The following is a 20913-nucleotide window of genomic DNA, read 5'->3' on the forward strand; positions in this document are numbered from 1 at the left end:
GGCATCATATCATCTCGCTCTCAACTATTTAATTATATACTCTCAATAGCGCATTAAAAATGTCAGACTCACTCCCCTCCGCATCCCATGACCCGGATTCTATCGAGCGATCTCCTCCCGCCCACGCCGAAGACCGAAAAGCTGCTGCCGCGCTTTCCTCCCTGCACACTAATGAGATCGGGGCGGAACCGGGCGATAAGTCTTCGTCCGCTGATCGAGAGGCGCTCGGGAAAGCGATGAGTAGGTTGGAGATTGCGCCGGGTACGGATGCAGCGGCCAGGACGGTAGACGCCAAGAAGCCACAAGCAGCGACGAAGAAGGCCGTGAAAGTTTCGGCGGATGATGTGAATCTATTAGTGCGTTACCTTTGCCTTTTCATAAGACAGGCTATGCTGGGGAATTGGGTGTATGGCGGTGCTAATGTCCTGCAGGTACAGGAATTGGACTTGAGTAAGATCAAGGCGACGGAGTTGCTGAAGGCACATGATGGTGATACGAGGAAAGCAATCAGGGCCTTCATTAGCCCTATGGGAGCATGACGTGCTGCTTGCTCATGGGTATGGCTGCCGAACGGAAGCTATGATGAATGCTGGTGACGATGAGATAAATCTGAGCATTTTCCAGTGCAAGCCGGGACGATCCTTGGTTGGCAGGTTTTGATCGCACCAGTCTATCTAGTGGCAGTCTAACGAATTGATGATCTCAAATTAGCAATTATTTCTCTTCATCTCTAATAACGACGGGTATAGACATCTCTATCATAATTCGTAACTCATAGTCATATATGCCGAACGCCATCATCACTTTTATCCAACAGACGAGCCCAGCGCGAGCCATAGAGAACAGCATCAACCTTCCTGGGCGTCTTCTCTCCGAACTTTCCTTTGCTCGATCCCCTTTCCCTCATATATAGTCCATAGCAGCAGCCACCCAACCAATGCTTCCAAAGCTAGTGCCCACCAGATACCACCAACAAGGTTATTTTTCAAGCCCAGCCCCAACCCCCATCCACCAATGAAGGGACCTAGTGTGCGCGCCGCACTGGCTATACTCTGAGCAACTCCATGCACCGTCCCAAGAATCGACGGGTCAGCAACACAATTATTCACAAGAATAATAGCAGCAGGCAGAGCAAACGTCCGAGAAATCACCTGCAGCCCAACCACAACTGTGAAGGCAGGCCAGACTAGCCATGGATACCGAGGGATGAGCACTAAGAACGGCATCAGAGTATACGCCACCGGTGAAAACGGCAAGAAGGTGCGGAAAGAGGTCAACGTCCCTAGACGAGATTGGACCTGAGGGTATACGAAGATCTGCAACGGAAGGCCGATGACCCCGATAATTGCCGTTGCAAGACCTACACGGGAGGACGGTAGTCCCAGGCCACCGCTGAAATGGAAGAAGCCTTGCCGGCTATTTTCTGGAGCCCTCGGGGTAGGAAGGAAGACAAAAGTCATGGCGTTAAAGGCGCTGGTGTGAAATGCCAAAAGAAAATGAACTAGCAATGTCAATAGAACATTGGGGGTCCATATCTGACGGAACCCCGGACGTTTATGGCGAGGAAGCGCTTGAAAGCGGATCGGACTAGACGGGGCGGATCTGCTGGTCACGCTACCGTCCATACAGAGAGACTCGTTGTCCTCGAGGTTCCTCAACTGGCGATAATGACGTGGGACCCGACGTCGGGAGAAGAACCTGGCGAGTGTTCTTCCGACCTGCCGGCCCCAGTCGCTTCGGTACCGTGCAATCTCATGTGTCTACGAGGCACGTCAGATCTTGATCCGTCCAAGAAGGGTGTATAGAGACTTACCTCGTCGAGCCCAAACAAGATTGCCAAAAAAGCAGTAAAGGTGAAGATAGCATTGAGGATATTCGGCAACGCAAACGGCCACCGCTCCATCCACCACACACCATCCTTCCCACCAAAAAATGACCCAGGGCCAAACAGATGAGGATAGCTGTTGATAGGATCGGCCAACGAACCCCCGATAATAGGGCCAACGATAACCCCAATATTAAAGCACATCGGAAGCAGCAGGAACGCACGCGACTGATACCTGCAAAGTACCCTTGTCAGAAAGCACATTCACCCTGGTCCGAATCAAGAGCACTTACTTCTTCTCCTCAATAATCTCCGAAATCATCGTTCGCATCACTCCAACGTTACTATTCAGAATCCCCCCTAGAACCCGAAACACCGCCGCCGCCGTAAACGACCTCGAAAACCCAAACCCAAGACACGAGATACACGTCCCCAGCAACCCAATCAACAGCACACGCTTCCTCCCCATCCACTCCGCGTCCGCCAACCGGCCCCACCAGACCGCCGTGAGAAACTGCGCAGCGGTAAAGCTGCCCTGCATGATCCCTGCCTGCGTTGAAATAGTCGAGTCTGGCAGCGAAGGGTCGAACGACTTTAGCTGGTAGAAGAGGTACGCCTGGAGCGATGTCTGGGTCAGTGGCTCGGAGAGACGAGCAAAGGTGAGGATGGCAAGTTGGCCCTTTTTGGGCAGGGAGGCCCAAGTCACGGGCTTCTCATTTTGGGAGTCGATGACTACAGCAGTGTCTTCTGCATCGTCATCGTTGTCGCTATCGTCGAAGGATGTGTCTGATGAGGTTCGTCCTTGCCTGGTGATGTCGAGTACGGGTGAAAGGGGAGGGGTTGAAGGACGACTACCATCGTGGTTCATAGAGTTTGTAAACTCTTCATCTCTGTCTCCGCCGAGGCAAGCTGATCCGCGAGGGTTAGCGTCTATATGGTTGAGATGGAGTTGGGCATTATGCCGCGGATGATTTGCAGGGGCGGTGTGCATCAATGAAAAACCAAGCTAGAAACTGTAGCGAGGCTTGAAAAGGGACTGATAGATTTCTATTTGACAATGAGCAGGATTAGAGAGATATCCAGATGCCAACAGTATACAAGGAATTCCTTTCCTGTGCAGCACTAGTAAAAAAGAAACCTGTGCTGACGAGATTGAGGCTAAGCTCGCGTGACGCATCTCGAATTTATTTACTTCGTCCATAGAATCTTATCGATAAGATCGGCGCAATGAAGTGCGGAGATACAGGCTCAAGTGCCGATTTAGCCGATCTCGGAGGATGCCCGAGTCCCGAGCCTTCACTGCAGCCTGAGGCATTCGAGTGTTCGGCAAGATAGAATTGATCAATTCTGATATTATGTATTCAATGGTATATTCACAATGCAATCAACCAATGTACAGGGTATAGCCCGACCAAAACAAAAAGAGAGAAATTGTGCCCATGAACCAAGAAAGCCTAACGCCTTGCATGCAAAACGCGAATCATCAATTGATGAGTGGGCTGCCAACCTTGGGCTTGAAAGCAAGACTCTTTCGTCGCGCAGCTTCCAGCTTGAATCGTAGTTTCTGAGTAGGCTCATCCTCAATCGATGATGAAGTTGAAAAGAGACCTTGCCGAGTCTGCTTTGGCGGGCACGTTTGTTGGACGAGCCTAGATTTTTGAGAAAGATAGAATGGGGTGGCAGGGGACATTCCGATGTTGTCCATCCTGCTGAAATCATATCCAGATGCGCCTGGGGTCTTTGGCGTCTGGCAATATTGCTGATCTGCCTCCATGTGGGTTACGGTGTACTTTCTGTTGCTCTCCGGAGTAGAAGGCTCTCCCTGCGAAAGTGGAGGAGTCTGTCTCATAAAATCATCCATGATGTTAAAGTCAGCCCCGGAGCGTCTGCCAGATGCAGATGCCGATGCGCTGTTATCCGCTTTGATCAGAGTTCCATTGACGTTGCTCAGCGCCCGAGGCTCCATGCTCTTCCTGCGCTTGGCACCACCACGAGGAATGATAGAGCTATCGACAGCGTAGTGTATTTCATCAAGCCATCTGTTTTCTCGCTCGCAACTGGAGTTCCATGTCAGCATAATGTAACCGAGCAATCTCGACAAGATTGCTTACTCAAGAACCCAACCGACACCGACACACTTGACCAGGCCAGCCGCTTGTCTAACCTTTTCCAGGGTTCTCACTCCTCCGTCCTTGAACACAACGTGGGTAATTCCCACTTTGCTGTCTCTGCGGTTTGTCATATCGCCTGACGATGTGCTTGCACGAGGGTTCCATCCCCAACTCTTGACGCATCGGGCTCCCATCTGCTGCAGAAGTTCAATGAATATGCCGCTGGCATCTTCTCCCTCAGTTGTATGGACATCCACATATACGACCGCTCCTCCAAGAACATTTTCACACGCAGCGATGTTCCTACGAGGAGCCTTTGAGGGGCTTGGAGATGCTGAAGGAGCCATGGAACGCCTACTCGACTGGCTGCCAACACTCCTCCGCTTGGAGTCATACTTTTGAGATCGGCGAGTCTCGTTATGTTGGAGTTTGGGCATCTTGCGAGAAGAGTCTTGTGCCGTACTCTGCTCCAGGGGAGCGAGAATAGGCTTTCGGAGTCGAGGAGACGAGCGGACAGGTGAAGAGATTGAGAGTGATCGACCCCTTTTGCGGGAGAGTTTCAAGGGTGAAACTTGACCTTCCGGCTTCAGAGGTACTTTGGATACCGTGTGGAAGGTCTGTAGGGGGATCTTTTTTTCCTTGATGGGTGTGACAGGAGCAGGCGATTCAACTATTTCGTTCTCCTTGTTCTCGTCTGAATTGTCCCCTTTCGGAGAGCTAGGCAAAACAACCGGGCTCTTGGCGATATCAGAAGCATGCGTAGGCTGACGGTTCAGGAACTCTTCGTATGCAGTCGGCTCAGCGAATTCGGGTTGCGGCTCGCTGTACAACTCGGTCATTGGCTCTCTCTGGGGGGATGATGTTGCTACAGCATTAGCACGAGACTCTTCCAGATCTTGCTCATCCTGGTCCTCGTAGATCTCTGGAATACCAGCGTAGATCTCGCTGTCGCGAGGACGATCTGAGGCTTTGTCTTGAGGGGCTCCAAGACGATTTGCGATGTCAGGGTAGGTCACTTCTCGAGGAATGTGAGACCCACGACGAGAAGACCTTCGAAGTCCTCCGATGGAGAACACCCCTCGCCCGGTGCGTTTTGGCTGCGCCTTCACAGGGCTGCTGGCTTTCCATTGACTGAGCTGCTCTGCCAAAAGGGTGAACCGAGGACGGTTTTGCTGCATCAGAGATCCGCTGTCCGGGTTGTGACTGCAAACTGCCGCGGAGGTAGATGAATCGGGCATGTCATTATGCTCGAACGAATGACTCTGGTTGTCCGTAGTGAACTCAGACTCAGACATTTCCTCTTCTTCGCGGTATTCCAGATTACCATGGTAGGCAATGGCGTCCTGAGTTGTCGACACTTGTGGTGCAAGGGAACGATCCTGGTCATGTAGGGGGCTATCTGCTCTTTCCAGTTCCTGCTGAGCGTCTAGCTGAGCGTTTGACTGCGCATTCGCTTGTGCGTCAGGCTGAACGTCATAGATATAGTGGTCCGTGGTGTCAAATGCGACGAGTGTCGCCTCGTCATCATCAAAGCATTCGCTATCGTGGAAATCAACATACTGATCGTTTAGCTCATCAGGTTGGACATCGACTTGAACGGCAGCACTTCCCGTAGTCTCCGCGACAGGATCAGTTTCCGGTTCACCATGGACGTCTTCATCAGCCACCGCTGCGTCAGTGAAAACATCTTCAAGCCCCTCAATCGAGTGTCGCTGAAACGGCAGGCTTGACTCCTCTGTCACTGCTTGGACCTCGCTGCCGTATGCGTCCTGCATCATGTGCTCATCTTCTGGCTCTGATTCAGTTGCGTCCGGATCCTCTGCTCCATCATAATCAGGCGCAAGGTCAATTTGCTCGGCGAGGGTACCCATGTTGTTAACATAGGCAGTATGGCCGACCATGCTTTCCTCCGCCAGATGGACATCGTTCTCATCAATCTCAGAGCCCTCTTCACTGTGGTTGTCGCCTAGCACTCGACGTTCCTCCTCAGTAAGGCTCTCGGCGTCATACTCCGCAGCTTCTGCATCAGAGGCTACATCGCCAGGTTCTTCATAATCGACTTCAGGACCCTCGTGGGTCAACTCGCAAGCTCGAGGATCCTCGGCACTCTCGACGGCATCACCATGATCGGAAAGCTGTCCCGGAGTGTCCTCGACATCTTCTGCGGTCATGGAGTGTGTTTGCTGCTCGTCATTGATATTATGAGAATCAACATAGTGCGCGGGAGATACCACGACATGATGCTCGTCGGACGATTCTTTTTCCGTCTCGTCTTCTTGATCTAGATTTTCCTTGTCATAGTCGACATCCATCGGGTCTTGACATTCAGGAGTCTTGAGAGACGATTCAACATCGTCTGCATCATTGGCCTCGTCGGCACCGGTAACAAGACCCCTACCGCTTTCATTCTTATGCAATTCCGGCATTGAATGGACACTCGAAAAGAGACTGTTCTTGAAAGGAGAAGCAATTCTCTTTGCAGGGCTTTGGAGCAACAGCGACCGGGACTTGAATGGCGTCGATGATTCCTGCAAAGGAGCCTGTGCGAAAGATACACCAAAGATGCCTTTCTTAGGGGACGATTTGAGAGGTGAATTGTGTCCTGGGGTGAAATTTGGCTGTGATAAGGGCATGATATCCTCACGGAGACCCAGGCCTCCGGGTCTGGGGGTCTCCAAGTGGGCTCTCTTTGGAGATACTTTGAGTGGTGAATTTTGAGTTGGCGTCAAGTTCGGTTGGGCAATCGATTTCTCGTTACCTTTAAAGGACAAGCGAGCTCGCCTCGGTGTCTCTTTGACGGTGTAGTGGAAGGGAGAAGGGGTGGGTCGCCGGGCAGGACTGGACATAAAGAGCGACTCACTGAAGTCGACTGCCTTTGTAGGTTGAAGGTTGGGCTCACCATTTTCGTCCACCGACTGGTTGAATTTTCTTGGGGTGAAGTTGATTTTTCGCACGGGAGAGCTCAACCCAGTACCTTCTGATCCTTGTTTGAGAGGCGAATTTACGACGAGCTTTATTTGGTCCTTGACGCTGCTGAGTTCATCATCCTCTCCGTCTGAGCTGACATATGAGGAAATCGATTTGGCAACTTGGGTGGCTTTCTTGGGTGACAGAGGCTTGTTGGCTTCCTTCTTGGAGGCCGCAGGTTTGCGCCCCCGGCCAGTGGTTGTAGCAGGCTTTCGAACTGGCTTCGCTCCGAGACCGACCTTGCCTGATGTTGTAGTTGCTGCTCGTCGTCGTCCAGTCGTAGCAGGGGCTGGTTCGTCGGCATCCTCTTCTTCAGAATCGGACACATCTTGGAATGTGACGGTCTTCTTCTTGGCTGGTCCACGGAGCAAGTTCGACCTCACTGTTGTGGAGTTCGTCGCGATAACCACGTGCTTGGGACCGCTACTTGATACTTCGGCTGCGCTCGTCTGTGCTCGAGTCTTCTTCTTTGTACTGTCTTTATCGGCACGTGTAGTGGCAGCAGGCTTCGTCGCGGCAGTTGCCCTTGGACGACCTCTCGGCCTAGGTGCTGACTCGGGTTTGACTTCGTCCTCCTTTGGCAGCGGCTTTGTCCTTGGTCGTCCAGGTCGTTTCTTGGGGACATCGGTCTGGGCCAGCTCGTCCTCATCGTTGTCGCTCTCACACTCTGCAGCTGCAGGAGTCGCAGGTCTTCTTCCCCGGCCTATAGCGCTTGTGGAGGAAGTTGAGCTCTTCCCTTTGGGTCTGCCTGGTTTCGCTTTTTCCTTCGTATCTATGAGTCCCAATTCGTCGTCCGTAGCCTCATCCGTGTCAGAGTCCGGCGGCTTAGTCCCCCCGCTTGTCGCCGTTGCATTTCTGGTGGTTCTTTTTCTAGTTTCTGTCGCAGGAGTTCCTGCCTTTGTCCTCACAGTCCTCGCGACCGGTTTGCCGGCTGTGGTGAGACCGGAGGCTTTAACGGTGCTGGCTGGGGGGCGGCCACGGGTGGTCCGTTTTGGGGATGACGTTGGGATGATAGCTGCTCGAGCCATTTTGAATAAATGGCAAAAAATATGCACCCAAGGATTTGTGTCTCAGGCGATGGTACAATTGTGCGGTTTTCCTGCTGTTAGTAACGACGATAGATCGGTGTTGACAAGCCCGCTGCGCTCATCATGAGCTGAACTTCGCAGAAAGGGAATGGCAAAATGAACAAGCCACAAAGGCGCACCTGCAAAAAGTTCTCAAGCAGGGGCTTTGCTGTGGCTATTAAGTAGACCTAACTCGTCGATGAGATATGTGTTGTTGACTTCCTGCTGTTTGGCCCCCCACTAGAGCTGCGGCGTTTGTTCTTAGGTTTCTTGTTTGAGAAATCACGTGGATGTTGTCATAGCAACACCGGCCCGCCAATATCACGTGACGTCTTCTGCCTATCATGAATCTTGACCTCCAGCTTACATGGTTTACTGCGCCTAAGGGGGTATCATTCCATAGGCCGATAAGGGAAAAGGATGATGTTGTATTTTTGCATAATCTATGTATAAGAGGGATACAAAGCGATAAATAGACAGATTCCAACAACAATATTGCCCGTTAAACCTCACCGTTGGAATAACATGGCATCCGATAGAAGTTTGTGCCGGACAGATATAGCTCAGACAGCATTAGAATCTGGTAAAATCGGTATGTTGCGAAACTCTCCAAATGAATTTTATAGAATAGTCCAAGCGGCAACAATAACAGCCGTTGCAGTAGTGAAAATACTTGGAATGATCCCAGAGGCTGCACTATCCAAAATCGTGACCGGCTCGTAACCCGCAGGGGTGGTGCTGTTGATAGAGCCATCCCAGCAATACCTCTGGAAACATTGTTTGCAGATTTCCGGGACGTTAGTGTTGGTGCGTTCAAAAGACCGACTCAAGATAGCACAGCCAACACATGTTGACCAGTTGCCATCACGAGTGCCGTTACCCATTGTCACCACATCATATCCGTTCAGAATGGTAGAATCTCGCTCTGCTTCTGTGTAGTCTGGTTGGAAAGTAGAAAAGTTGGAGTAAGCCGTGTAGGGGTAGTTTGGAAGATATACAACCAAGGGTGACGGGCCAGTCGTGTTTGAGCTGTTGCACCCGAAGAACGTGGGGCGAGTGTTCAAGCCTTTGTTGACGAAGGTATTCTGATCGGGAATTGCAGGAAAGGAAGTACCGTTAGCGATGCCTGAGGAGTTCAGGCTACGCTCATAAGTAGCGACAAGGGCAGTTCCGTTGGGCCAGCTGTACGTGGTATCGGCAGAGGAATCAATGGCAAAGATGACATCGACATGTCGCTCCGGCTGGATCAACGGGTGCAGAGGTATGTTTTGCAGATCTTCACCACCATCCACCAAGTCCAGTTCAAATTCAGCGGCATTAGGGTTGGTATTGTTGGAATAGTGGTAGAAGGGGTTGGGCGCGTATAGAGCAATATCCTCGTCATTTTCGCCAATGTCCCTCAAGATGTTCGTGAAGATGGATTTCAGCCAGTCCGGCAATGCCGTGGAGTTGATCTGAAGAAGGAATTGATTGAAGAGAGTAGAGGATGTACCCATGACGAAGCCAGCATTGTCAAAGCCACGCACACAACTCTCGTTACTTGGGACCGAGCCTCCACTGAATTTCGTTCCTAGATACTCCAGGGGGGCAAATCCAAAAACTGTGGGGTCAAAAGTTCCAAATTCCCAAGGATTAAATTCATAGACGGTGGCATTGCTGCTGACAAGAAGTTCTCCAGGGTAGCGGCCATCTGCAACAACCAAAGGCATTGGCATCTCTGCCTGCTGAAATGTGTCGGTTAGCGCGATGGAGGACCATGTATAGTTGGGACCACCGTTGGCTGCATTGATCAGCTGGTAGGACAAAGCACGGCCCCTGTGAAATCATCAGCATGTTGTGTTGCGACAAAAATGATCAAAGGCTATCAGTACCAGTAGTCAGTAATTGAAGTCGGGTAACCCGCATCCGACTTTCCGGAGACCGCATTGCTGATGTCCTTATAATAGGATGCTGAATCCAAAATCTGAATGCTACCCCCATCGGGACCTTCGAAGATCGAATTTTGAAATTGCCAAACGGTGCCCTTTTGGTGTGTCTGGAGCGCAGAGATGGTGGTAAAGTTGTTGATATAGATTGAGCCCACCAGCCATGATCCACCACTCAGGCCAGACAGATAGGTGGCTGACTGCAGCAATCCACCCAACTGCCCGGTGCTCGTAGAATTCGGCGTACGACTATCAAAGGCCTTGATCGCACCTGCGCCGTTCATCAGGGCTCGGTAGCCTCCACCAGAGACTGCAATGCCAATATTTGGAAGATTCGACGAGTTACTGGAATGGCGGTCAATGTACCCCGCCGCGTCGAAGTCTTGAATCTTGACATGATTAAAGAAGTCCTTCATGGCAGAAGTGGTCTTGCCCCGACGCGTCTCCAGCCATGATGTCTCGTTGGGTGACAACTTTGCGGCACTGCGAATGGTAGGGCGACTGGCAGGACAACCGACTGTACTGGGTGTGTATCCATCGGGGGCATTGGGCAGAGCACGCTGAAGGATTTCGCTATGAAACGGCTCTGGAGCACCATTCACACCTATCGAAATTCAATGGCATCAGTTCCCGTTTGCAGGCAAATATGAGAAAGCTACGCATCTGACTAATTTGAGCCACACTTTTAGGCAGGATGATTCACCCACCAGAATATAATAGGCCGGAGACAGCGCACGCGACTGTGATGGGCTTCATCTTGGGTTGTATTATGCCCTCACGCTATAATCCGCGTGAAGATTCAGCTAGAGAGGACAAGAAGATCAAATATTTCTCTCTCTACCGAACCTCCAATGTGAGGCAGTCATCATTTGATATTTGAATAATTGGGGCGGTGTCCCTTAGCCAGGGGTCCTCATCTTGGGACGGTGGATCAGCAAAAAGGCCAAGCATGCCGGAGCCTTGGGAGATTGGAACAATTTGATTTAGTCTCATCCCTCGCGAAGGATAGGTGATTGTCATTGGAGCGTTCGCAGTTCGTTCGCAGTTTGAACCGAGGACCACAGATCAGCCTTGCTGAAAGGGCTGAAAAAGCATGAGGATGACGATGGCGAAGCTTGGATCATCCGGCCATTCCGCCAGACTAGGCTGGAAACGGCAAAAAAGATGCATCACCTCTGCAAATTAGCAACGTCTCGCAGCTGAGTCGGGTTCTGGTTTTTTCTGATGACCTATATTTGCTATTTTACAAAGATTATCATGCTGTCGGCTCATCTCTACGTTGGTCTTCGTGGTAGGTGAGGTTCAGCTTCTGGCAGCCATGATATTTTGAGTTTTCTCAGCTACAGCCGTGAGACAAACGGCTGCTTGCCAACCTTGGAAGAAGTCTCAGCACGCATAAATTACTGTTGTTTATCCAAGGCAGTTCTATGCAATGAACCATAGGAAAACTCGGTGAACCCGGTGCAATGACCTTGCTGCCTGCTGGAACATCTGTAGGTGTTGGAAAAAAGGATAACATTCTCAAAATGGGACTATCCTGGTTTTCACTGCCGGGGCTCGGACTGCTTTGATCTCTTAAAGCTGTGGTGGTGAAGTTCACGATCGGGTCATGGAACTGTCCCCTTCTGCCAAGCTTTGAACTACTTGCGCCACGATTGTGGGCAACGGACTTGAAGATGGGTGCCTTTTTGTCACTAACTTCTGTTGCTGAGGTCCTAAGAGGCCCTCCGCTATCGTTTAATCACATGCCGATCTCATAGTTCACTTGAGCCTTGGAACGGGCGAATGGGCGAATGGGAGATAAACACAACTGATTGTCAACTTACTGTCAGCAATCTCCTAGTCTCTAATTGTCCATGTTGTCCTTCATGCCAACAACAGGAGACTTTTGAGATTGAGATTGTCATTGACCCTATTAGGAGAAATTGACCAGAATGTCTAGTTAGAGCAGAGCTTCTTAGTATGTTTCCTCAGTACCATCAAAAAGAGCATATGCTTGGACAGTAGGATAACCACTGCCTCTGGTAAGGTACCTAATGAGAAAGGCATCCACTCCCCACGACTATCATTAGACTCCAGGCAGAAAATCCCGTCTGTCGTCTCTTTTATATTATCCCGACCCCTACCAGGTACCTTGCTGTCATTCGATTCTGTCCTTTTGTCGAGGACTCAACCTACGTTCGATGCAGTCTATCCTCAATCAATTGGAAAACAAGTGACATTCTATCAATCCATTTATTAACAGTCGATTTGTCCTTGAATATACTGTCTAATGTGGACATGGCACCTACGTTCCAATTTGAACACCGTATCTATTGTAGGAGCTGTCCTCCAATATACAGCCAAATTTACGGATATTATTGCATCTGTCTGCGACCTGCCAGCAATATATTTTTCGTTCTATCTTCGGACTTGACCCTATTCGCATTGTTTATTGAATCAGGCATCATATCTACATTGACTCTTGTATTGTACTCGACTCTACCCTCCTGAACTTGTCTCTAATCATTGCATTTGCCATCAAATCCAACAGGTGGTCTTTTGATCCTTGAATATCGTGCCGAATCAGCAGCTGCATCTGTCTAACGCTGAAGTTTATTGTCTAAAAACGACCTATATCGGCATTTATCATTCAATCTCACAAAGGGGAGTTCTCGTATATCATCATTTCTAACTTCAAATCTATCCTTAGAACTGCACTTGCATTGTTCTCTGACATTTCCGGACTTTGTCCCGAGTTTATCTTTTGCACCTTATCGCGAAATTGATTGCTGAATCTACAGTTCAATTACGCTAATTTTAGTTATATCTATGTATCACTCAGTTACAGCCATTTGAGTTGGCTCGCTCACCAGTCAAGGTAGCGTACGGCAGACCGACTTCAAACTTCTTCAGTATGTCCGTTCGATCGGGGATTGGCAAAACATAACCTGAAGGCATGAGCAGCCAGAAGCTTCTGCGGATACCCGAGTCTAGGTGTGCCAGCACAACACAAGAAAAGTGATGAGTGGCTGTCTGGTATCCAATGCTTATTTATTCTTAACTTTATGCTTTTCACTTTCTGCTACAGTGTATACCGCTGTGGGGAATGGAATTAGTTTATTAGGCCTAGGCTTATGCAAAGTCCTCCTGATCACGGTCTATTCTTGATTAAAATAGGACCTCCCTCCCTCGAATGGAGAAGAGCTTGAGAGAGATACCATGGAATACCCCTTAGAGCCGCCAGTTGTATGCCTTAGGCTTGCGTGATATGGTTGACCCGATGGACGCCTCCCGGGAAACCTAAAAGGGTAAGTAGCTTAAGTGGATTCGCCCACTTCTCCACAATACTTTATCGAGGTTGTTTCTTCCCCGGAACATGACATGACTAAGACTCTAAAGACCAAAAGGTTAGATTGCGTCCTGCATATTACTGTCAGATATTGGGATGATCTGTGTAGATGTTCCAAGCTGTAGACCTGAGTGTGTAGTAAATGAATATGGACGGCCTAACTCGAGATAGGAATTATGCTCTTGAAACAGACTAAGTTAAGCGTATATAGTTTTGGACAGTAGTGCCAACTTGGATTTAGACTCAAAAAACAATCATCGCCCTGAAGGTGATGGCTGGAAAGTTAAACCCGATGGAAGAGTAGATGAAATGAATCATTCCAGCGTAAATTCAAGATAGGTTGGAAGTGGTGATGGCGGATAAACAACAAAGATTTGACCAATAACGAACCCGTGGCATAAGAGGTCCAGGAACCCATGCAAACAGGAAACATCTCCTGCCACCTGTCCATCACACTTGGAACATGATCACGCTCTCTTCTCCTGCATTCTAGTCTTAGAGTACTATTTCAATGAATCACCTAATCGCTATTAACCATTCCAGGCACGATCGCCCAGGACCGTGACCACCATCTCACCCAGTCTCCCCCGTAGAATCTTCTGCTGCATTGATTCTCCTTTCCAGAACTGCCCAGTCCATGGCCCCGTGACCCCAACCGCAAAAGCTGTCCCATCCCCCGCGTTCTCGACCCAAATATTCTTAGAAAACATGGCGTTTCTTCCCCGGCATCTCAAGTCATCTGGACATGTCGGGCTGTCTCCCGCCCGGATTACTCAATTAGGCAATCCGAGTCTTCAAATGGTGCCACGGCCAAGGGTCTCCCCAATTACTTTGTTGTGGTCATTTAGCCTGAAAAAGCGAAACCAGGTCAGGATTGGGGAGGATGAGATATTGTATCATCGCCTCATCATGATTTTATCATCAGTTTGTTTTTGGCCTGGATTATTCTGTTTGGGTTTCTCAATTCCTACTCCTCCGTACGACACCCTCAAAATATAGTTGTAATAAACTGTAGAGATCTGTTGCACAAGAAGAATCAAAACACACTCAAGCGTGCGTACAATGGCTGTACAGGACGTTATCAACCTGTCAGGTTAAAATAAAACCTACATTTGCCTACAATAATAACCTAGTGTAGTTCGTGCCCAAGCGAATGACCAATTGGTGGGAGAAGCAACGGCTCCTCTATCCCACGCATAATTGCATTCTTGCCCCCGCCGGGTCTGGACCGAATCCATTGTTCCTTCAACCAGACTCCCTCGCTGACTTTCTTGCTTGACATTCTCTCCAAGTAGCCATGATGCTTGCCTCTTTTGGCCACTATCCAAATTTCAATTGCTCACATGAGCTCTTCGGCTTGAGCGTAGGCCTCTAGAGTCGTAGTACTACCCACCTTTTTCTCGATTCGTTCATCCGTAGGTTCACGATCGTGAAGTATTTAAGGGGCTGGATGGCTGCTCATTAGGTCAACCTGGTTTCGATTGTATTCTATCCAGCGTCTATTCTCCTTTCTCTGTGCAGTAATTGAGCGACTACATTACGACTCAAATTTCTCGCACTTCGATTACTGCTCGACTACACAATCTACTCTAATCATAATGTCTGTCTCCATCACTGCCGATACTCCTGTCGTTCCTGCCACCAAACAGGCAGACGTCTCTCTGGGCTCCAAGGCTAGAATGCCAGAATTCAGTCTGGCTGGCAAGGTAGTCCTTGTCTCCGGTGCTGCTCGTGGTCTTGGTTTGACCCAGGCCGAAGCACTCTTGGAGGCCGGCGCCAAAGTGTACGGATTGGATCGTCTTGAGGAGCCAGTGAGTAACTTTGGTTCTACAACCTTGTTCGTGGCGCATCTTGTCTAACCTTGCTGGATGGTGGTAGTCGCCCGAGTTCTTCGAGATTCAGAAGCGAGCCAAGGAGGAACTGGGCACGGAGTTGCACTACCGTCGCATTGATGTGCGCGACACGGAGCTGTTGACCAGCACCGTCGAGCAAATCGCCAATGTCGAGGGCCGGATGGACGGCCTGATCGCGGCAGCAGGAATTCAACAGGAAACCCCGGCCCTAGAGTACACGGCCAAGGACGCGAACACCATGTTTGAGGTCAACGTGACGGGTGTGTTCATGACTGCCCAGGCAGTGGCCAAGCAGATGATTCGCTTTGGTAATGGTGGTAGCATTGCACTAATTGCAAGCATGAGTGGTACTGTCGCGAATCGGGTACGTTCCCATCAGTTCCTTTCCAGAGTGGGAAACGGGGATCCCCGGGTTTCTTCCCTTCCCCGCTTCTGACTTATGTCACGCATGGCTGTCAAAAATCCATTGCATGGCCTCTACTGTTCTCAACAAAACTAAAACAATGCTAACTTGACTAGGGTCTCATTTGTCCCGCGTACAATGCCAGCAAGGCCGCTGTCATCCAGCTCGGTCGCAATCTGGCCATGGAGTGGGGTCAACATGGTATTCGCGTCAACACCATCTCGCCGGGCTACATTGTCACGAAAATGGTCGAAGATTTGTTTATCCAGTTCCCGGAGCGCCGAGAAGAATGGCCCAAGCACAACATGCTGGGCCGTCTGTCTACCCCCAACGAGTATCGGGGTGCCGCAGTCTTTCTCTTGAGTGACGCCAGCAGCTTTATGACAGGAAGTGATCTGCGCATCGACGGTGGTCACTGCGCCTGGTAAACATTTGTTCGATGCTTTACTTTTTGCTTGTGTTTTATTTTTTTCCTCCCGGACGATCTTTGTTGTTGAATGCTATTGCATGGCGTTTTGTGTTGGGAAAGCAAGCGTGATCTGATTCGAGTTCAATGTTCTCGTCATGACGTCTGCGATCTGCCGTCTCTCCAGGCTTTCGCATCGAGGGAGGGGAAAGGATGACCGGGATAATGTACGGTTTACTTTAGAATATTCGAGGGCTGCAACCAGCTAATGCATGGATCATTCGATCATTCGATTCCTGTGCCTGACAACCAACTGTACTCGATTCCTGGCTGATGATCGTGGCCAACAGGCAATACCAGCTACTAGAAAGTAAATTTGTCTAAGGCCGCGTCACTAAGGCACCCTTTAGTCGGAGATCTGGCAGCACAATCTATCACAATCACACTTGACCCACAGAATCATTACTGACGAGCAACGGAGCAACTCCGTTCGGCCCTTACTGCCGTCTTCTACCAACTAGAGAGACAGGCCGGAGAACGGGAGTCGAATCCGGGGTAACGATGTCCACCGCACAAGGCCAAATATCTACTGTACATTCCGAAACCATGTCATGGTTCACCTTCACCCTTCCTTTCCATATTCGATACAGAACCAGCCCGTTAACGGTCGAGAGTATCGAGGTCACTTTTCGACGACAACCCATACGTTGAGAATGAGGACTACGTACGCTATTGTATCCGACGGTGGACTACCTATAATGAAAGGAATGCTCGAACCACTGATTTTATTGATGAAATTAATTATATACATGAATAATATATACATGGTTAATTATAAAAGCTCACTCAGAGCTGGGCTTGTCGCCCTCGGCCTCCCCCTGCTTCTCAGCACCCTTCTCGGCCTCCTCCTCTTCCTTCTTCTTCTCCTCCTCCTCTCTTTTTTTGGCCATTGCGGCCTTTTTTTTGCCCTTATCAGGGCGCTTCCGCCGACGCGGCTTGTTGGCGGGCTTGGGCTTGGCGCGCGGGGGGTCCCCGCCCGCCGAGGTGGAGCGAGGAGGGGCGGCGGCGTTTACGGTGATGTGAACACCACCGTTCCAGACAACGGCCGGGCCTTCTTGGCTGGTGGTGGTGTTGGCGGGCATGGCGGGCGGGTGGCATTTCCCGGCATGCCGGAAGCCACAACTGTGGCAGTAGGGCCGGCACTGCCCCGTGTGGGAGTTCCCACAACGGGGGCACCTCCGCTCTATATCCATATTAGTATTACCCTTCTGCAATTGCTTCTCGGGGAGGTTGAATTGAATCAACGGACTTTTCTTGTTAGCGGGGTCAGCGGGCGGCGCAGGGGCAGCGGGGGCAGCGGGGGCAGCGGGAGTCTCGTTGGTCCTATTGATGTCAATCCAAAGATCCGCGATTGGGGGCGAGCTCAATGCTAAGTATGTGCTCACATTGTGAAGAAGACTGTTCAAAAATGCTAAGATTTTTGGGGACGAGAAAACAACACGGGCTCTTCGGACTACGACGCTCTTTTATTACTTAGGACTCTGAATACTAGGAAAGGGCTACTGCCAACACTTGCTCCAGTCATGCTCTTCTGTACGAATTGGAAGGTAATATGCCACCGCGAATTGCAGGAAACACATACATATTGACCGGCTCATAAGGTAGTCGTTACTACCTCGCATGATGGGAGCTCCGGGAAAATAGGAAGAGCCATCATCTGAGATGGCATCGAGACCTGGTATATTGCGCTGTCTATTTCAACACGACAATAGTGATATAGTATTTTAACAGACATCTTTCAATTCGTCGCTAGTCTCCCAACCAAGATGAAGATCCGAAACCATGATACATACATACGATATACAAGGTTAATATATAATAGTGATGCTATACTCTAAGAATTGGAAGGTAATAAGCTTCTAGAATTGGAGGGTAACTCGCAGGAAATAAATACATTCGGCAGGAAACACATACACATTGACCGGCGTCTCGGTAGTCGATACTACCCTCAGATGATGAGGACAGCCCCGGGAAATGGGAAGAGCCATCGACTGAAGCTGCTTCGAGACATTGTTCACAGCGTCAAGCGCATCGATTGACGACGCTCTGGGCTATGATTAGCCATGTAACCATGAGTCTCAGAGTCTTTGATTCCTTGAAATCTTGAAACTTTAAGGTCGATGAGCTCAAAAGTGGTAAAACTGAGATCAGCGGATCGTAATACATATATGATATGGCTGAGTTGACATCATTTTGACTCATGTATAGGTGGAAGTATATATTCATGAGTTCCTACTTACATCTTACGTTCACAGTTTGATTAATTGCTCTGTTAAAAGCTGTTACTCGTGGTTCCCTCAGCCATGACTCGTCGTGACATGAGTAGAGAGGCCATGAAGGCCAAACAGTCCGCCATTATCAACCACCTTCAGCAGCTCCGGCAAGCCCTCACCTCCGTCAGAACTCCCAACTTTGAGATTGATGAGCTCTCTGAGATGGGTCTGAAAGCCATCAGGGTTGAATTAGCGCCAGATAAGGAGGTTTTAGAGTTTAATCCATGTTTTTTCCTGCCCCAGCCTACATCCCTGTGGGAGTGTCCCATTATTGAGGACGACAGGATACCTGATCTCGAGCGGGAGCGCACCGATGAAACGACAAGGGCAAAAAGTCCAGAGGAAGCAGCTCGGAAGGAATATTCATGGAAGGCGGAGTTTTCACGTCTCACTCGGCACATTGACTTCCAGATGGTTTGCAGTCGCTCTGGGATTTATACCCCTTTCGGGGCTTTGGCAGAACTCTCATCACTGCGGCACTCGTGGGATTTCTTTCCAGACGTGGAGGGCCGTGTTTCTATCGACCCAGGGGACAGGATTGGGGATGGGTCCTGGTACATAAGGGAAGCCTACCTCGACAACTCCAAGTTCGAAGACGAATCTGCTGCAAAGCCCCACGCAATGATCATACTCTACGCTCACTATCGTGGGAACGACACGAGCCTCACCCATGCTGAAGTCTGTGGGCTCCTCCATCATATGTATCACTGGTATGATCTGGAATTTGAACAGCATGCGATGGGTCCCGTGAGTATACGCCTTCTTTACTGATTCTGGGCTCTTCTAACTGTACAGACAGATGTTGGTCATATCGTATATGTGTCCCAAACATGCGAGGATTATTCAGACTCATTACGATGGGGAGAAGGTGGTGTTGCAGTACTCCCCTCTTATGAGTTTCGAAAATAAAGAAACAGCTCCGACGTCACTTTTTGTGCGTTATCTAGCTAGCATGCCTATTGGGCTTACCTCAAATACTCTCTGTATCAGGTAAGGTAGAATGGAAGAGACATCTTTGGGGCTTACTCCTGCTTCACTGATCTATCGAATTGCTCCGGCCCATGTTGCTTGCCAGTCTGATGTTTCGTTCTTCTTGCTTTGCCCTAGGATTCCCGGAATGGAAGGTAGACATCTATTCGGCAACATGTATGTAGCTGCGCACCTTCCTTGAGTTAGGAGTTTCCTGGAAACTCGTGTGATGCAGAGCTTTTCATAGCCGTCGAATGTCGCTGGCCTTGATTCTCTCCTCCATGCACTTGCAATTCTAGCAGTACACGATACGTTTCTATAATAGAGTCCAACTACTTTTTTTTCGAAAAGACATTGAGATTCGCTTTCCTAGAGACGATCATGCCTGAATTCAAGTCCATCCCCGCAAGCCGCACTTGCTGGAGACTTTTTGCCGAGAACTTCAAAATACAAGGTAAGGAGAATAATGTGACAGTTAACACAATCGAAGCCATGCAGTCAGGTTCCTCCGTCACACCCGAGCAGTTCCTCACATTCCGCGTCTATTGGCCTCGAAGGAAGGAACTGAAGGATCTCACTGGTCGAGATGCACCGAATCCAGCGATCCGAAGGAGCATCTCCAGAATATGGAGAAGATCTTCAAAAGGAATGGAGAGTTCAACAGGTTCTTCGAAGCTTACCTAAAGTCAATCAAAGACAATAGTGCTCCATTAACAGAGCTGGGAGTATTCCAGGGCGCCAGAAAATGTCAAATTGAAGTCCAGAATAAGGTCCCAGAAGGTGGAGCGCCAGCGGAAATGTCGACCAGCGTTAGGATGAGCCCAACGCCCGGCAGAGAACCATCATCTGATGCGTCTACCGCAAGCCACACAGAGACAACTCGATTAACACCAGCGGCTGAGCAGGTGTGGCAGACATGGGAGAAAACCCGCGACGAGCAATATGTCAATCAGGCGCTGATGGCATTCCTCGACGCGGTAGCCCTGAATATCCCCAATAACAAGTGTACGTGGGGCATACGACGTCTCGCATTCAAAGTCGAGTTCAAAAAAGCTACCATGGAGTCCCGCACAGACGGCTATCTGTATGGACCTGAAGGCGGCGACGAAGCATTCGCAATAGTAGAAACCAAGGCTCATCCCCGGAAAAGACGGGACAGAGGCCTCGAAATCTACATGCAAGAATCTGCTGAGATGGTTGCTTGGATACGCAGGGATGCGCGCGCAGGACGCAAAGTGCCCCTTGACAACCAGTAAGTTTTGACTTCCATTTGGCATTGTCAGCTGGATACTGATACTCTGTGTCGTTAAGACGCCTCCTAGTCTCGCAAGATAGACATGAAATCTATCTTACCTGGGCATCATATAATGCATCCTATGTCGACTACCTCGAAGACAAGGAGCCAACCGCCAATACTTTTCTGGTAATGCAAGAGATCGGCCCCTTCGACATTCGAGAACATAAGCACATGAGGAAACTTGCCCTATATATCGGATGTTTCTGTCTTCAGATCACCGACCTTATTGTCGGTAGCCCACAAACGTAAGTCAAACCTTTTGCCCCCAGAACGAGAGTCATCCATGCGAAAGCAACCTGCATGCATGCCATCCAAAAGCAGTAGATCTAAACCGTTGAACTCGTTATGCGAGGGACGTGGGGAGGATCCTGGCCCCAGAAACACAGTCGATCTAACCTACTGAACTCGTTTTGCGAGGGATGCGGG

General features: G+C 49.8%; 8 protein-coding genes across 8 annotated transcripts; 4 read left to right on the forward strand and 4 right to left on the reverse strand.

Annotated features, from left to right (window-relative positions):
• Positions 1-59: 59 nt before the first annotated feature.
• Aud_007481 (huntingtin-interacting protein K) lies at positions 60-539 on the forward strand (the record flags this gene model as incomplete). Its single annotated transcript, XM_043292371.1, has 2 exons — positions 60-356; positions 432-539. The coding sequence occupies 2 exons, from the start codon at positions 60-62 to the stop codon at positions 537-539; spliced, it is 405 nt and encodes a 134-aa protein (XP_043148306.1).
• Positions 540-848: 309 nt separating this feature from the next.
• On the reverse strand, positions 849-2816 carry Aud_007482 (putative MFS multidrug transporter; the record flags this gene model as incomplete). Its single annotated transcript, XM_043292372.1, has 3 exons — positions 849-1760; positions 1814-2060; positions 2119-2816. 3 exons carry the CDS (start codon positions 2814-2816, stop codon positions 849-851), a joined length of 1857 nt encoding a protein of 618 aa, XP_043148307.1.
• Positions 2817-3308: 492 nt separating this feature from the next.
• On the reverse strand, positions 3309-7931 carry Aud_007483 (uncharacterized protein; the record flags this gene model as incomplete). Its single annotated transcript, XM_043292373.1, has 2 exons — positions 3309-3882; positions 3937-7931. The coding sequence occupies 2 exons, from the start codon at positions 7929-7931 to the stop codon at positions 3309-3311; spliced, it is 4569 nt and encodes a 1522-aa protein (XP_043148308.1).
• Positions 7932-8590: 659 nt separating this feature from the next.
• Positions 8591-10651, reverse strand: Aud_007484 (lysophospholipase family protein; the record flags this gene model as incomplete). The annotated part of the gene is made up of 3 exons (XM_043292374.1): positions 8591-9785; positions 9842-10499; positions 10603-10651. The coding sequence occupies 3 exons, from the start codon at positions 10649-10651 to the stop codon at positions 8591-8593; spliced, it is 1902 nt and encodes a 633-aa protein (XP_043148309.1).
• Positions 10652-14824: 4173 nt separating this feature from the next.
• Positions 14825-15910, forward strand: Aud_007485 (putative short chain dehydrogenase; the record flags this gene model as incomplete). The annotated part of the gene is made up of 3 exons (XM_043292375.1): positions 14825-15037; positions 15105-15443; positions 15599-15910. The coding sequence occupies 3 exons, from the start codon at positions 14825-14827 to the stop codon at positions 15908-15910; spliced, it is 864 nt and encodes a 287-aa protein (XP_043148310.1).
• Positions 15911-16730: 820 nt separating this feature from the next.
• Aud_007486 (uncharacterized protein) lies at positions 16731-17030 on the reverse strand (the record flags this gene model as incomplete). Its single annotated transcript, XM_043292376.1, has 1 exon — positions 16731-17030. The coding sequence occupies one exon, from the start codon at positions 17028-17030 to the stop codon at positions 16731-16733; it is 300 nt and encodes a 99-aa protein (XP_043148311.1).
• A 1221-nt stretch (positions 17031-18251) lies between these two features.
• Aud_007487 (uncharacterized protein) lies at positions 18252-18992 on the forward strand (the record flags this gene model as incomplete). Its single annotated transcript, XM_043292377.1, has 1 exon — positions 18252-18992. The coding sequence occupies one exon, from the start codon at positions 18252-18254 to the stop codon at positions 18990-18992; it is 741 nt and encodes a 246-aa protein (XP_043148312.1).
• Positions 18993-19816: 824 nt separating this feature from the next.
• Positions 19817-20736, forward strand: Aud_007488 (uncharacterized protein; the record flags this gene model as incomplete). The annotated part of the gene is made up of 2 exons (XM_043292378.1): positions 19817-20442; positions 20502-20736. 2 exons carry the CDS (start codon positions 19817-19819, stop codon positions 20734-20736), a joined length of 861 nt encoding a protein of 286 aa, XP_043148313.1.
• Positions 20737-20913: the final 177 nt, after the last annotated feature.

The sequence above is a fragment of the Aspergillus udagawae genome, assembly GCF_001078395.1.
Source record: "Aspergillus udagawae IFM 46973 DNA, scaffold_5, whole genome shotgun sequence".
Taxonomy (NCBI): domain Eukaryota; kingdom Fungi; phylum Ascomycota; class Eurotiomycetes; order Eurotiales; family Aspergillaceae; genus Aspergillus; species Aspergillus udagawae.